We start from the raw sequence: 17104 nt of genomic DNA, 5'->3' as shown, positions 1-17104 counted from the left end.
TCTCAAATGTTGAATATTAAAAATCAGATGATCCAATAACTATGGCTAAAGCCAAGTAGCAAACCTACAGATTGCAGTGTCAAAAACAACCCACCGGCAACAAGATAACTTCGTTAATCTCGAATACTAATAACTCAAATCGAACAATACAACCATATGTGTTTTTGATTTTAAGGAACCGCCATTCGCCCTTTATGTCCCAATGATTTCCAAGACGATTCAAGCCTCAACAAATGCAACTTTTCCACAAAAGGTTCCAAGATTTCCGCCTCTTCTTCAGGTGCAAAAGCCATGCAAATACTTAGTTCTTGGACCGCCTCTCCATATTCCCTGCCATTTACAACAAAAGATCAAAAACCAAAAGCATACGCGCGCGTTGGATTTGGTGGGATGGGGGTCTCATACCTGTTGAAATACAACATCATGCCATGATCTCTTCTTAATGCCCAATTATGAGGCTGTAATATCAGCAGCTTCTCGGACGCCATTATAGCCAGCCTAGTGCATAACAACAGACGCAACATGCCAAACACAAGAAACCAACTGATAAGGGTTCAGAAATATACTTGATCATATAAAGATTTCAAATTTACTTATAAAGATTCCATTAATGGACTGCTTTTGCACATTTAAGCTCAAAATGAGTTCATGAATGGACACTTTGCAATTTTAGTATGGATTTTATATTAAAAGTTTTGATCTTTATGTTTCTTTTTTAATATCAGAAAGTGGGACTATTGGGCATTGGTCACAGTTTAACAAAATCTCCTGTCAATTCTCATGTCAATCCTGAAACCTGTATGAAAAAGAAAGAGGTGCCTAAAGAATTAGTGAAGTGGTAGCGGGATACCAGGGGCATATTAGTAATTTAACATGTTTACCTTAGATCTTGAGGACGCAACAACGGTATGCTTGAAGCATCAGTATTATTATCATCATCAACGGGTCTAAGTGGAGAAGTCAACATTAATCCACGATTCAATCTTGAAGCACGTTTCCAGTGAAGCCTCTAGTGATAAGGGAAAAGAATATCGAGAAGGTAAAAAAAAAGTCAAAGGGTCAAAGCTTTTTTCTACTAATTAAAAGTAATTATGTTGAATTTCTTACAATCAGATTAGCAAGATAAATCCCAATAATATCCCGGTTTGTAGCAATATCAAGTCCCAGAAGTGAACTGCTGTTTAAATCTGATGCCTTTGACTTCGGGTTTTCAACACACCGCCCGTTGACTATCCCGAATAAGCTTTGACCCGAATTTACCTTAAAAAGCTCCTGTTAAAATTTTAACAATTTTAAAACTGACTATTAACTATCAAATTTATCCAAACTTTTAAAGTCTGTCAAATTATCTAACCTCAGGATTTCCTGTCTCCGGCCAGATCAAAAATTCTTCCCCGACCCGCGATCCAACAATAGTCAAACTAAGTCTTCTACAAACCTCAATGTAAATAATGCTAAGCAAAATTGCTGTCAAAAACATTATATAAGTGTCACGTATATGTCTTAAGTTAAGAAAAAGTTAAAAACTTGCGAATAGGAAAGATGGTTTACCACTGCCACATTTAGTACTTAAAACAGAATGCAAATAGGAACATTTGGAATCCACAATGTTTGACCTTTTGAAGCCCATTGAGTCAAACAAGACTTTGTTGACCGCCTCTAAAACTTCGGTCAAATGGCAACCAATGTCTCTTGATATCAGTTCAACCTCAACTTCTTTTGCAATGGCATCAAGTTCTGACAACCAGTCTTCAATTTTCTTTCCCGCCAAAAGCATTGACTCTCTTTGACTTAAATCTTGGCCATCGGATGGCAATTTGGTACCCTCGCGCTCACTTTGGAATGAATAAGCATCCATCTCACGGTTATAAGCAATAAACGCCTCGTCTTCAGCAGAAATATGCAACAAAGTCTGCAGAATATAGAGAACCAGTAACTTATATTTGATTTTTTGACAACGGAGAATTGACTCACGACAGATTTTTTTGTCTAAATTGTACTCGAGAAGCTAAATCAACTTGTGTTGAATATGATTATAAGAACTATATTATAACAATTATAATCTTATTTGTCGAATAAAACAAGTTAGAAATTGTATGCCTTAAAATTCCACTTTGGGCCACTTTTGACCCATTTGGCATGTTTTGTATATTAACAGGTAATTTTGATTTAAACAAAATAACCAAACATAGCCCGAACCGACCATTCTCAAAGATAGATGAGCAACAACTAAAACATACATCCATTATCCATTATCAAACATTAAACTAAACAGTTGACTTCTTAAAGCATCATACTTGACTTTTTGTGGCAAAAACAATGAATTGTTTGCAACAAAAATACTAAGTATGAAACTTGAAAGTCAAAAAGACTCCATAAAGAGCAAGAAAGAATAGACTGCAGATCATTATCATGCTTATTTAGTGTAACAAGAAAGATAATGCCTTTGATTTGTTGAAGAGATGAATTCTAATTAGGCAAAGATTTCAAGAAAATGGTGAACCCGAAAGAAACGACAAAGAACTAACACCACAATACATAAAAAACAATTACATCACTGATCACTAAAAAGTTGGCCAATTTAGGTATAATTAGTTATAAAGAGCATTCATTTGCCAGAAAAGATAACAATCATCAAAAAGTTGAGTAATTTAGGTGATCTTTAAGTTAAAAAAGCCACACCAAGATCCAGATTCAAGATATACATAAACCTCATCATAATCAGGCTGAAAAGACTCACATGTAGCTACACAATTGTGCAAATGGTCAAGAAATTTGATCCTAATTGAATGATGATGTTTTCATATGCTAACAACATAAAAACAAACTTATGGGGCCACCAAAAAGATAATATTATTCATGATACTGTCTTTTTGTACAAGCCAATAATTTGAGATAAAGTAATGTTCTTTATGGAAAAAGCTACCTTAGCAAGGGATATGTCTTTGTCTTTAGACTGGAATGATATTTCTTGCGTAAAGTTTGCTCTTGCAGCTGTTAGAACCTGTAAATTTCATGATCAAAATGTTAATTCCAGGTTCATTAAAATAATTTACAGAAAAAAACAAGAAAGTTAAAGATTATTCATAAAAGGGTATTAAAAATGTTGAATTCCAATAATAAACTCCCAATTTCATTTAAACAAATTACAGAAAAAAACAAAACAGTTAAAGATTGCAGAAATTCATAAAAAGAGTATAAAAAATATTGAATTCCAATAATAAAATCCCAATTTCATTTAAAGAATTCACAGAAAGAAACAAGAAAATTAAAGATAGCTGAAATTCATAAAAATGGTATTAAAATAAGACCCAAAAAAAATGCATGATTTAAGACCTCTTGGTAGAATTTGGGAGATGAAAAACCACCAGTTTTGACTGGAGCAGCTGCCGCCATGGGCGATAATAAGCTCAGCCGCCTCTTCTTATGCTTGATCACGGCGGCAGAAGTAGTGACATCTGTCAAATTCCGGCTAAATCCACACCTGATCATCACAATTTATCCAAAATTAACTAAAATAACCAAAACCCACATGAATTTTGCAAATTAAACCAAAAAGATTGGAACCCATTTGCTAAAACCTTGAAATAACAAAAACCCACATCTAAAGTTTGCAAATTTAACCAAATTTAACAAAAACCATTTGCCAAAATCTTGAAATAACAAAAACCCACATATAAATTTTGCAAATTAAACCAAAAAGATCAAACCCCATTTGCTAAAACCTTGAAATAACAAAAACCCACATCTAAATTTTGCAAATTAAACCAAAAAGAATGAAACCCATTTACCAAAATCTTGAAATAACAACACCCAATTAAAAGAAACTCAACAAAAGTACCTCAAAACAGGCCAATGAAACAGAGTACATGTCATCTGTTGATGACAAGAAGCCCCAGACAATGATGCAAGCACCATACTTTCTTCAATAAAGTGACAAAAAGATTAAATTTCACAAGAAACAGCTGATGAAATACAAAGAAAAGATGGCAAAAAAAAAACTATCAGTTCAGTTGTATTCTTCAGCAGAAAAATGGGTACAACAAGAAGGGTTAGATGAAGAAGATGATGACGCAGACATCAGGTTACAAGACATCAAAGATGAGTGATTGTAGAAGTTGAAGTGAGAAATGGGTGTGTTTCTTGAAATATTACAAGAGTTTCCAAGATCCATGGATGGTGGTGGTATTCAATGTTTTTGTATCTTTCTCACTCTATATAGATATATATACATATAGAGAGAGAAAGGATTAAAAGGGTGGGGTTTTGATTTTAGCAGAGCGGTAGGATGATATTGATGAACATATAGGGTGAGGGGGGTGGTGGTGGTTGAGGGGATAGAAATAGAAAGATTGGATTATATAGATGGAAAGGGAAAATCATTATCATCTTAGCTATTTTATATCAAAATAAATATATTTATTTATGTTAAAAATGAAGATTTTGGTTTCCCTCCTTAAATAGTTTTAAATTTACATTATATATTTTTAAATATTTAGTAAAAAGTCAATGTTTTAAAAACCAGTTCGTACCGACCGGTCAAACCAATTATACCAGATTTTAGTAAGGCAACAGGTATTTAGATGTCGGTATCTTTTGTAACATCTCGGATTTTCAGTATTTGTATTCGTTTGTATTTAACCTTATTCGGGAACTTATTTTGAATCCTTACTATTAATAAAATCAAACAATTATAAGTATTTAAGATTTGTATTTTCATTTTGTACCCTTTATGTACTTAAAATTTGTTCATTCTTTGTTTAAGCTTTAAAATAATCAATAATTAGCCTTTTTAGAAAGTACAAGGGTCAAAATTGCCAAAACAACAAAGTTTTCCCCCATGGAGCCGGGGCTCCGCGCGGCCGCAAGAGCCCTAGGCCGCCTGCGTTGTCGTGATATGTCTGCACAGATCGTTTTTTTTATTATGCTTTTGATACATACCCAGCTCCAATATGGGTTGGTCAATAGGCTAGATCGAATGGGTCAAGGTTAATTAAGTGGGAAGATGAAGAGCAAAGAATTAGGGACAACAATCAAGATCTAGTCAACGAAGAAATCCTATACAGCAGCCGTAGCGTTGACGAAGATCGATTAGAGCAAGTTTTAGATCTTCAATCAAAGACCGAAGATCTGTCTAAGCATGTTTCAGATGTTCAATCGAAAATTGAAGATCAGTCTTTGGGTGTTAAATTGAAGGTCGAAAATTTTGATAAACGAAACCAATCAAAGGAGTTTGAACAAGAAGTAACACTAAGTAGCCTTGATATACGCGTCGGGGTCACTGAGGAAGTTCAGAAGCATTCTGATGTTGATTCTCTGTATGTTAAAAAAATTCATGTCTATGAAGAACAACCTAGACTTGAAGAGGGACAGAACCAAAAGGCTGGTGTTCTGTGCAACCTAATGCCAGCAACCATGAGTGGAATTAGGGCGTCAAAATACTTGTCCCTGAATTTTTCTTAGCCTAAAATAGTCGTCGCGACTAGTTTTATAAACTACTCGTTGACGCCAAGAATCTAGTCGTCACGACTAGTTTAAAATACATTTTTTTGAAATTCTTTACAAATGATACTTAAAACTTGAAACTTGTTTTTAAAAATACATATTTTAAGAATTTTTCTTATAATTTTCTATGTAACATCCAATTTCAAACATTAAATCAATCAAATCAAAAATATATATAACTTTTCATGTAATTAATTTTTAAATTCTTTTGTCTTTTTACATTTATTAGCTTATTAGTATTCTTATTATATTTTAAATATAAATATAGGTGAGAGATATAAATATTATTACTACTAGTATTGAATGTAAGACCATCTCCAATGGGATGATGTGGCAAATATTTGTGAGGGGTTTTCAAGAAAAAAAGATGAGGTAGAGATGATGTGGAGGTGAGAGAAGATAGAAAGAGAAAGAAAAATCTTTTGTGAAGTGCATGCATTTGTAGAGAGAGAATGGTGTTTGTGAGTAGTGTCGTATTAAATGAAGAAAGAAAGAAATAAAATATAGTGAATTGGTAGATGATGTGACAAACACAAATGCAAAGATTTTAATCTTGCATTGGTGATGGTTTAAGGTAGCGTTTTGTATGCAGGAATAACAGTAGGAATTGAATGATTCATTACGTTGGAATGAAAAATGTGGTGTTTGGTTGCTCAATGGAATGGAATCATCCATTACACATGTAATCGCATTCCATCAAAACCATTCATTCTCACCCCCCCCCCCTTTTTTTTCATTCCATTCATCCTTCACCCTACTTTCTCAACACCACCACCACCTAACAACCACCACCACCACCACCATCGACACCACCACCACCACCACCATCACCACCGCCACCACCATTTTCGTCACCGGAGTTACCACCGTCGCCATTGTAAGTTTTTTTTTATTTTTTTTTCGGTTAAAAAGTATTTTGAGATATGAGTGCTTTTATTGTTTCTATTTCATTTCTACAATTTTTTTTGGATACCAAACAATAAAAATGAATAATTGATTTCATTCCCATAGGTTAACCAAACAAGAAAATGGAATGGTAATGATCCATTTCATTCCCTTGTCTATTCCATTCCTTCTTCCATTCCATTCCCCTCTCATTCCATTACCTCAAACCAAACATACCCTAAGTGTTAGTTACCGAATGGATTTGGCTTTGCGCTATTGGTACGCCACTCTGTTTTGAAAAATGAGGGTTCGATTAAAAAAAAAAGTATTGTGTGAAGTTAATGGATGTCATTTAGGGGTTATGAAAAAAGAGTTATTAAGTGTTTTTATTATCAAAACTAGCCGTTCATAAAAAAATATATATGTATTTAGCTAAAGGGACTGTATAGTCCATACACTGGTTGTCTGCCACAAATATGACACGTATAATTCTAAGTAAGCTCAACTAAATTTATGATCTTTCACAGGTGGAACCAACCAGTTTACAAGCAGTTCTAGAATCAACTATATGTATTATGTTAAATAAATATTTTGCTCGTTTTTTTGTTCAAACTCTTTTGCAAGTATCATATTACTTAAACGTCACTGCAGTGGAGCCGGTTGGTGCATCATCAAACCATCATGTACTAACTTACAATTTACAATAATTTGTACTACAGTTTAAAAAGAATGTCAAATAGGGGAAGGCAGTACACATACAATGCATTAGAAAGAATATTAAAACATTATACGATCAAACTGAAATTATGTACTTCTCAAAATAAGCAAGTCGATGAATTAATCAAGTTCAATGAACTATTTAAGATCTAGGGCTAAAAATTACCCATCAAAATGAAAACAAGAACTAAATCAATAACAACTATATTTTTAAACGAAAAATAGATGAAGGGACTCAACCTGATAGCACCTGAAAATCACAGGGACTCAAGTGAGTCAAATTTTGCTGAAGAGGGTGCAAGTTGTTCCCGCTTCCAAACCACAGGCACGCAATCTGAAATTTTAAGGTGCTCTAGGTACTCAAGTGATTCAAATTTTGCTGAATGGGTGCAAATTGTTCCCGCTCCTAGATCACAGGCACGCAATCTGAAATTTTAATGTGCTCTTGGCTCATTTATTATATATAGTATAGATATTGATAGTATGGTAGTGGTAAGATACTCTATATCAATCCATGAACACAGTTACTCTTAATACTAGACTCTGTATCAATATTTCATGGATATAAAAATGTTTTGTTTATAAAAGAAGTGATTAAAAGCTTAAAAGACAAAATTTGAAAAGATTGTTAACAAGTGATTAGGAGATAACCCGTTAGACATTCGAATACTCTTAATATCATGAGATATTTTAGAAGAATTCACATGTAGAAATTGTTCCAAAGGTATCCTCATAAAACGTGTGTGACATGCTAATATATAAGAGTCTGCTAAATTTAATCACACGAACTCATAAAGTCATGCTATAAACATACACAAACAAACTGATTTCAAGAAGCAACTTTAATTACCAATCCCTTGTGACTTACGATTTCTTAACTGGTTTCTTACATGTTTACGAGTTACGTATTATAACCTATACAGATCTGTTTAAAGAAAACTCTAACTGGTTTCTAGATCTATTTATTTAGACCCTCCCAATAGGTAGTTCACACAATGTTTATCTATTACCAATTAAGGTTGCAAGCCCCGAGTTAACGATTGATATATAACCTAGAAATAGAATGAATCTTATCTAGCATGCATAACTTCATTGAAAGATAAATCCAATCCCCACAAACAAACCATTAGATCAATACACAATATGCAACCATATACATCACAAGATTAGGATAAGAAATTAGTTAATCACACTATCATAGCAAAACCTCCAATAACTTATCAATTAACAATGATTTATCATTGCCTAACCGAATATAAAGCGGTTAGCCTGCAATTGGAAAGATTCAAAACCAAAATACAAATCGAAAACATGATAAAAAAAGGTTCGAGTTACTTGGCAATGTAAAGATCTGGATCCGTTGGAGACGCATTCGCATAGTCGAATGGTTAAATCTTTGATTCCCAATTGTGTTAGCCTTAATTTATGCTGATTGACTAAAGCCCCAAAGTCCATAGCCGCCACATTAGCCTTTTGGTCGTCATCCTTGGGTTTTCAGCCATTCAATCGAATTTATAGGTGTTTTTAGAGTTTTAGAAGTGCGCACTACTCGTGCAGGCCTTATTCTTACATGCCGGGCATGGTCAATTTAGGTCGGCATTAGATTTTCACTTAAATAGTTCTAACGTAATATGGCATAGGTTGCATGGTTCATGCGTAATCATGTATGTGTGAGCCTTACGTATCAAATTTTGGTTATGTTAACGTATTTCGAAAACTCTAATGTATCGGGATCCTTCATTTTCACCCTAGACCGACAAAAATCTAATGTAGCAAATATTAACTTATGCTAAACAGAGTATAGCTAAAACATCAAATATGAGAGTTTCATATTAAAAACCATGCGTTCTTGCAAACGCATCGCTTAAAAACCTAGTCGCTATCCTCTTCATCTCCAATGATAGTCGAGACGACACATAAAAGTCAGAGGATGGGAACCCCAGGTTGTTGATGGAATCATTAAGAAGATGGAATCAAAATCAACATGCTACATGACATGGATGAGATGTGAGGCCATGATTTAAGGTTGGCTAAATACTTCAAAGGAAAAAGAGACCAAGAATAGTTTCAAATATGCTTCAAAAGATGTGGACGGATTTAACGGAAAGATTAAAGCAAAGTACACAAAGAGCCTACGAATTGAAGCAAACCCTCACGGCCATACAACAAGATGAGGTTTGGGTCCAACTTATTACGCAAAGCTTAGGGTTTTGTGGGATGAATTATAATGAGTTGGCAATATATAGAATGAAAATCATTTGAGTTGGCAATAATATTGTTTCTTTTGTTTTTTTACATATGTTGTCATATTTAATACAAAACATTGAAAATAAAAAAAATTTGTTTTGCTATTTTTTTACATTTTTTTACTAATTTTTACATATATTTTTAGGAGAGAGAAAAGGCTAAATTTACTTTCAAATTTTTTTATTAACTGTAATTATGAACCACATGATTCAAACTTTAATTAAAAACATGTTGTTGAAAATGATTTTTAGAGTTTTCTCAAATTAAATGAATTTTTATTTTATCCTAACTCATATTGAGTTCTTCATCCTCCTAAACTTTAGTGGTTTCTCTTTCACCATGGGAAGATGTGGTCCTTCAATCATACAAAAACCAGGACATGATGGAAATCAATCAATTGGGAGACTTGGGTAAAAAATTCTCTGAGGTGTTTTCAGGTGTAATTACACGTAGACATCTTGTTATTCTTTTCAAGTTCATATGTTTTTGTTTTTTATTTTTCTTTTTTTCTTAACAACGAAACAAACTTTCATTAAGATAAACAATTACGCATACGGTAAGCAAGGTGTCGAGAATGACATCCCCAAATACCTTGTAAACTTTTTGCAGCACCTTGCTGTGTTTATTATTAATATACTTTTGTTCTAAACAATAAATTAAAAAATAATCATTCTGTTAAATCTTAGAATATTCTAAAAGTATCTCTAGATAGCTTCCTAACGAGTGAATGATGTCTTGTTCGTTAGTTATTACCCTTTTATATTTTTTAATGAATATTCTTCACAACTTGCAAAAATTTGCGTGTAACCTAAAACCATATAAAAAACCCATTAAACCGTTATAAACGAAGCTCTGAAATAAGGAAATACATTTTTTTCTTTCATATACATAAACTAGCCGTAGAAACCCGTATATTACACGGTTTAAGTTAATGTATAAATTACAATGAATAATTTAATATAAATAAAATAAAAGATAGTTAAGTCTCTTTATATTATGTAAAAAATGTATTACAAATATAGTCGTTTTATATCATCAAATGTATTTAAATTTTAAATCGAGAATGGGTTGTTCTACCATCGGTTTACAATAATGAAGCAATGCCATGAGAAACAACATTTAAAACAATGAGGCATTTAGATCTGAAAGATGTAGTTAAAGTCTTTTACAAAAATGTTTTTCATTCAATACCCTAAACCATAACCCAAAAAAAACATCAGATTTTCCATTTTGAACAGCTTTCATAATGTCTTTGTAAACACACCGTTGTTCAACTGTCATCATATTCTTATACTAAATATAAAAAATGAAAAATTTGCCTACGATTTTTAAGACTTATTAAACATTGAATATTAAAAAGTAAACAAAATTATTATAGTTTTCTTCGATGTCTCAAAAATTAAATGTTAGTGAACTTTTTAAAGATAAACTATTTTATATATATTTTAATTTTTAAAAAAATATAATTATGACACGCAATTATTATATATGTTAATATTTTTTTATACTAGGTACTAGGATATAGTCTGTGTGATACACGGGTGGTAAAAAAGTAAACAAAAAAAATAAAATTTAATAATATAAATAATAACATACCTTATGTATTTATAAGATATAATTTTTGTTAAATACATAATTAGTAAGAATATTTTGTATTTGTATTTTAAAAGATATCAAAATGGAAGGTCCTGAATCTATAACAATTAAGAAAAAGAGAAGGTTAACATCAACCTATCCTAGTTGAGTTGGTAAGCTACAAACATTTTAAAAATAAAATAGTGAGTTCAATTCCAACCAACAATATATTTTCATTTTATCATTCATTAAATTAAAATTGTAAAATTGGAAAGTTATACACTTGGCACCTATGTGGAGGGTCTAGTTGAATGACATGTGAAAAGAAGGTGTTGCTTTAATAATATAGGTAGATGTTTACAATATAATTTACAGCATTAATAATTCAATCAATTTAGATTGACCAATTAATACGATATGCTGAATTTATAATCAATACTATATTTAGAAGCAAGATATTTTTTTTTTCTTTTCTATCAATAGAAGAGAGTGATTTGGGCGGGAATTTGATAGTGAGAATTAACCTCACAATGCTATATGTCCAGATTATTTTCTTTTATTAATATAGGTAGATAGATAGGTAGATAGATTACGTGACAATTGGCTTCTAAGAAATTGTCTTTTTCCTCTTCAATTTTCGATCCCATTCATTACTGTAAATTTAAATATTTAAGGTAGCCCAAGTGGCATTTTAATTGTATTTGTGATGTGAAGTTGTGAACCATCGTTATAAACTATTAAACGTGCATATTTGTATTGCATATGTAAACAAAATTATGGGATTTTCAATGTCTTAGTTGCCCAATTATTTAACCTATTGATTGCATTTTTAAGGGCTTGCGTATGCTATCAGAAATAATTATGTGATTTTGATGATGCATTATACAAATAATTATTGGAGCTGCTTTAGGATTATAAGCATCCAAGTTATTAGTAATTATATAACAAACAACACCATGTACAAATTACTGAAATTAGTAATTACGTAAAACTATCACTTAATTGTAAAACTTATTTAATGCAATCATAAACTAATGAAACATAAAACATTAAACATTAGTTTTTAGCTTTATTTAACGATACTAATGAGAGATATATAACAATTTATTTGACATATAATTAAGATAACTATGTTTCATCATACATGCATGTAGCACTTATATAAACTAACACAAATATGATAAAAAGTTCAAGTGAAAAATTGCATTAGTACGTACGTTTAAAAGCTTAAAAATGAAAATTAGTTAGTTTTCAAGGTAAAACAATTTTTGTTATTATTATTTTTTTTTTGACTCAACAAATTCTTAGAATATATTTTCTTGTTATTTGTTTTTTTATTCCAATATGTAGAAACATAGATATTACATCAATATAGCAGGTAGGCGGGCAACAAGCTGCGCCGCCACCCCTTTCTTTCAAAACTTTTACTAAAGAATAGAGTATAAAATTGGATAATTCAAATGCAGAAACATTTGTAATTAAAACGTACTTGTACAACCATTATAACCAAAATTAGTATTAAGTATTAAAGTTTTATTTAAACTTCCGACTTATTTTTCAATACCATATCTATTTATTTAATTAAATTAACCATGTACTGATGCCTCAGGTGTGCGTGTGGTGTGTGTGTGTGGAGATGATGGAGCATGCGAGTGAGTGTGCAAGTAAGTGATCTGGGTGTGTTGGCATCTCTCGGTCAACACTGTTTGCAACTTCGGCCCGGGCAAGAGTAGTAGTGGCTGTGGTTCTCGGATTAATCTAAATAAAAAATTTGGGTTACATATTCTATTTCTACAATTAGAATTCGTTGAAAGAATTAACTTACCACATGCATTGTATTTTTTTATTTTTATTTTCCAAACGTACATATTAGATTAATAGAAGGGTCAATATGCCTTTCCATGAAGAGTCATATATCACCGGCCATTTAAAAAACCGTTTTGATCAGCGGTTGTGTCGTTTCGGCTTTCTCCAGTAACCACCCTTTAACCGTCATGAACAACCGCCGCCATCCCAAATCTATAAATACACCATAACAATGTTAAACGATGGTGATCACAAGTAACCAGATGGTTATGTAATCATATTTGACACCGCCTCCGTTGCTAAAACAATCGCCAAACATCCTAACGTCCAGTGAGGGGAAACCTGACACATGCGGTGGCACTTGGATGGGCAACAAATATCGATGTCACGTGGCTGGGTATGGGACAGTCGGACAGCGGGAACGCCCGTTGGGTAAGCACTGAAACGCTACAAGACACCGGGCCGTAACGATTCCCCGCCGCCGAAAAAGGTGATGTCATGATGGAGACTTCTTTTAATAGCCTTTGCCGGAGTGAATATTTGTGAAATTAAGGCCACTTTGACAGACTATTTGTTGAACAAAAATTTTATTTGAGACTTCTTTTGTTTTTGGTTATATGATGATCGTTTATGTCGTCAACGTGTTGGAATATACTTAAATTCTGCAAACTGTAATTTGTTGTTATTCTTTTAATTCAATATTAACCCTTAATTTGCATGGCAAATACATTAATGTGGAGTGAGTTGTTATTCAAATACCCTTTTGAAATCCAAAGTTAAAGGGATTTGTATAAAAAGAGAAAAAAAATATATGTTTGTTTGTGTTCATGAACAAGTTCAATTCTTAACAAACAAACACAAATAGAGATTTTCTTTTCGGTTAGCGTTTATGAACCATTCGTGAACAAGTGTAAAATACTAAACAAGCGAACATAAACAACGCTTCGTTTAGTTCGGTTCGATTCGTTTACAACCCTAGGTAAGTTTATGTTTATGGTGTATTTTATCTTAGATAGCACTTTAATACTTAAATCATGCCACTTTATTTGAAATCAATGCCTAAGTATCACCAAATAAAAATGTTATTTGTAACCAAACATAAAATAATACCGCGGCAATGCGCGGGTTAACATTGCTAGTATTATACATAAGAAGAATAAATCTAGAATAATATTGCACTTTAATTATATCTGGTATAAAATGGATATAAGACCGTCTTTTATGGCAGTGTAAAATGCAAAAAAAGGCGATGCCATATAGGTGTCATAGTTGGACTTAATTGGATCGAGCAAAACAAAAATCAACAATTTGTAAGAACTACTCACGACTCTTTCAATATTATATAGGGTTGACACTTTAGACACGTACACAAATACACGACACAAATCTATACAACCTAAACAAGTATCGTATGTGGCCTTAACAAATTTCGTATACTAAATAACATGAATCGACCTGTTAATTTTCGTGTCTAAACAGGTAAAATACTCGTTTACTTGTTAAATACATGTTAGTTCTGATTAGATTTTTTTATAACTAAAATGTAATAATATAATATTTAGTATACCATAACTACTTAACCCTAATTCTTTTACACCCATACCACCCCATCGTCTGTCCATCGACAGCTGCAGCGTAGCACCCCCTTTTGTTTCACTAAACATGTTCTTAAATATGTGTTCCCAAGCAACTTTTACCGTGTCTTATTGTATATATCTGGTATTAACAAGTTCGTATTTGGGAAACAGTTACACGATAAATTTTCGTGTCGTGCCTTATCGTGTTCATGTCTTATCACATACGAATATACACGATCTACCAACTCTACTAAAAACAAAACCACACAAAATACAAAACTCTAAATTGCTCAAAAAAACTTCTCACTATACTCAAACACGGAAAACAAATAAATTAATTAAAATAAATTTATCTCTAACTCTAACATATCTTCTAACAATAAATTAACTATTTAATTTATTCTCTAATATTTATATTCTTTATCTTCAAGCTCTTTATTTAATTCACCTCTTGTACTTCTTAGTTGTTCATACTTAACCCTCATTTATATGTGAAATCAAGATTATGTCCTTTAGCCAAGTGTATAGTGAATCGGTTCACACTTCACACTAAAAACATGTGTTGCATGGGTTGAAATGTGATGGAGTGGATAAACTTAAAAAAAAAAAAATGAAATGATGACGTAACATTGTCTAATTGGTTTCAAAGACATTTTTTTACACATATATAAATTTGTCATTACATAAATTTTACATATGTGTAAACTTATAATTTATATATGCAATAGAAAATTTAGATATAAATTATATATATACAATTTGCAACTTTCTGTTGCATTGCTGTTGGTACATGCTGCTTCATGATTTGTACATTGCATTGCTGTGGTACATGTTGTTTCATAATTTGTACATTAATTCCATTGAGCACACACAGCCCCCCCCCCCCCCCCCTTCTCTCTCTCAGACACACACACACATAACTCCATACTTCCACATTATTCTAGACTCTCCAGTGTCTCTGTTTGGGTAACCCACCGCTTCTACCCTATCGCCTCTTGAAATTGATCATCTGATTTTGTTTCTGATCGATGCCGATGCTGGTGTTAGGGTTTTTGTTTAATCTTCTTATATATAGTTACTTTTGTTTTTAATTGCAGGTTACGATTAAGGCAAACAGCAAATGAAATAAGCACGATTGCTAAGGTAGGTAAAATGATATTATTTATTTATTTGTGTTGCCTTTTGCATTCGATTGGGCGAGTTTTGTATTTGGTAAGAGTGTTTTGGGTGTTCATTTATTTAGGTTTGTTTTAAATAATTACTACTATGTGTGCTTGCTTATGTTTTTTACTTCCCTCCCACTGTTAACTGATATATCGTCAATTTTGTTTCTGTTTTCTTAGTTTACACCACTGTTGTGCTTTGATTTTGCATATGTCCATCATTAGGATTCCACCTACTAAATATTGTTGACGCTTTTTATATGTTTACGCCTACAAATCTGTAATCCCCTTTTAGTCTTTAGTTGCAAAAGTATGATGTCCCATTTAATTGATATTTAGTTTTAGTTTTAGTTTTGTGGTTATAGTCTTTTGATTATGATGATTTTAAGCTAAAAATAAGTACTTTCTGATGCAGCGCAAGTTTGCTAAAAAATAATTATTAAGACAAGAATTGAATTGTTGGTGCTTTTTGTTGTATTCCTGTTTGATGATATGCATGATTTATGATGACGATTGTATTGAGTCTGCATTATTTGCCATATTAAACTAAACCCTATTTGAACATGTTACCACCGTCAGTGACGGATCTAGAACTAAATTCAAGGGTAACCTAAAATTTTTTATTTTGATCATAAATTCAAAAAAAAAAGACGCTAATAAATAAATTTAACACACCTACCTAATAGATGATCTCTCATCTTCGCATTTGATAGCTTGAAATCAAGCCATTACATCGTCTTCCATTACTTTATCAAATGTTTCTCTTTCAACCACACAAACTAGAGCATTGTTTAAATAATCGTCACCCATTCGCCTTATTATGATAGCTGTCAACCATCCCATCATATTTTTTTAAAGCACCTGGTTTACTCCAATTACAAAAGCCTTCAGTTGAAAAAGTATCTTTTCCACCTTGATTACCATCGGTTTCTTTAAACAAGTAGCAACATAAGCAATATTCCTTATCTACTTTAATACTATACTCTAACCACAGATATTTATCAAACCACTCTACATTAAAACGTCTCGGCTTACCATAATAGTCTTTGCATGGAAAGTTATGATTTCGTGGTTGAAAAGCCTTTTCAACAAGATAATGCCGTCTTATGTCATCTCTTTGATTAGGGTGATAACTAGTAATAGGTGGTCTATCAAAGGGTCCGAATGAAGATCATTCAAATCGATTGTATGTGGAATTGAAGGGCTTGAAGTCGAAGGAATATTTGGACAATATTATCATCATCATCTTGTTCTTGCACATTATTACCAATATTTGGACTTCCATCAATGTCATCAAACTCTTGAAATTTTCTTTTAAAAAATTTGCCAACAAGAACTTGTTTTGAAGTGGCTTCATCTTCTAAGTTCCAAATACCCTAATGGCCTAATTATATAAGAAATCAAGAGTTACAATTTTAATTAAAAACAAAGACAAAATAACAACTAAAATTAACAACCAAAGTACCAAACCCTAACCTAAAGTCCAATTTCATCCCTTTTAAATATAAACCCTAAAATCAAAAAAAACAAACAATAACAATTAACAATACCTTTGAATCTTTGAATATTTGAGTAAAACAATAGTGAATAGGAGGTAGATGACGAATTTGGCTGAAGAAACGGCCGGCG

General features: G+C 32.2%; 1 protein-coding gene across 2 annotated transcripts; it reads right to left on the bottom strand.

Annotated features, from left to right (window-relative positions):
* Window positions 1-4: 4 nt before the first annotated feature.
* Window positions 5-4234, bottom strand: LOC143547348 (uncharacterized). Of its 2 annotated transcripts, XM_077038798.1 has the most exons (9): window positions 3842-4234; window positions 3337-3484; window positions 2927-3004; window positions 1552-1912; window positions 1355-1467; window positions 1108-1272; window positions 882-1009; window positions 406-498; window positions 5-330 (listed from the first exon to the last, which is right to left on the bottom strand). In XM_077038798.1, the coding sequence occupies exons 1-9, from the start codon at window positions 3916-3918 to the stop codon at window positions 171-173; spliced, it is 1323 nt and encodes a 440-aa protein (XP_076894913.1). In that variant the 5' UTR covers window positions 3919-4234; the 3' UTR covers window positions 5-170. The 2 variants fall into 2 exon arrangements, with proteins under 2 accessions (XP_076894913.1, XP_076894914.1); XM_077038799.1 differs by lacking the exons at window positions 5-330; window positions 406-498 and adding an exon at window positions 635-796.
* Window positions 4235-17104: the final 12870 nt, after the last annotated feature.

This window comes from Bidens hawaiensis, unplaced genomic scaffold, assembly GCF_021521415.1.
Source record: "Bidens hawaiensis isolate Kalapana, Puna unplaced genomic scaffold, B.hawaiensis_p1.1 tig00014712_1, whole genome shotgun sequence".
In the NCBI taxonomy this organism is placed as follows: Eukaryota; Viridiplantae; Streptophyta; class Magnoliopsida; order Asterales; family Asteraceae; genus Bidens; species Bidens hawaiensis.
This window is presented reverse-complemented; position numbering and strand designations above follow the sequence as displayed.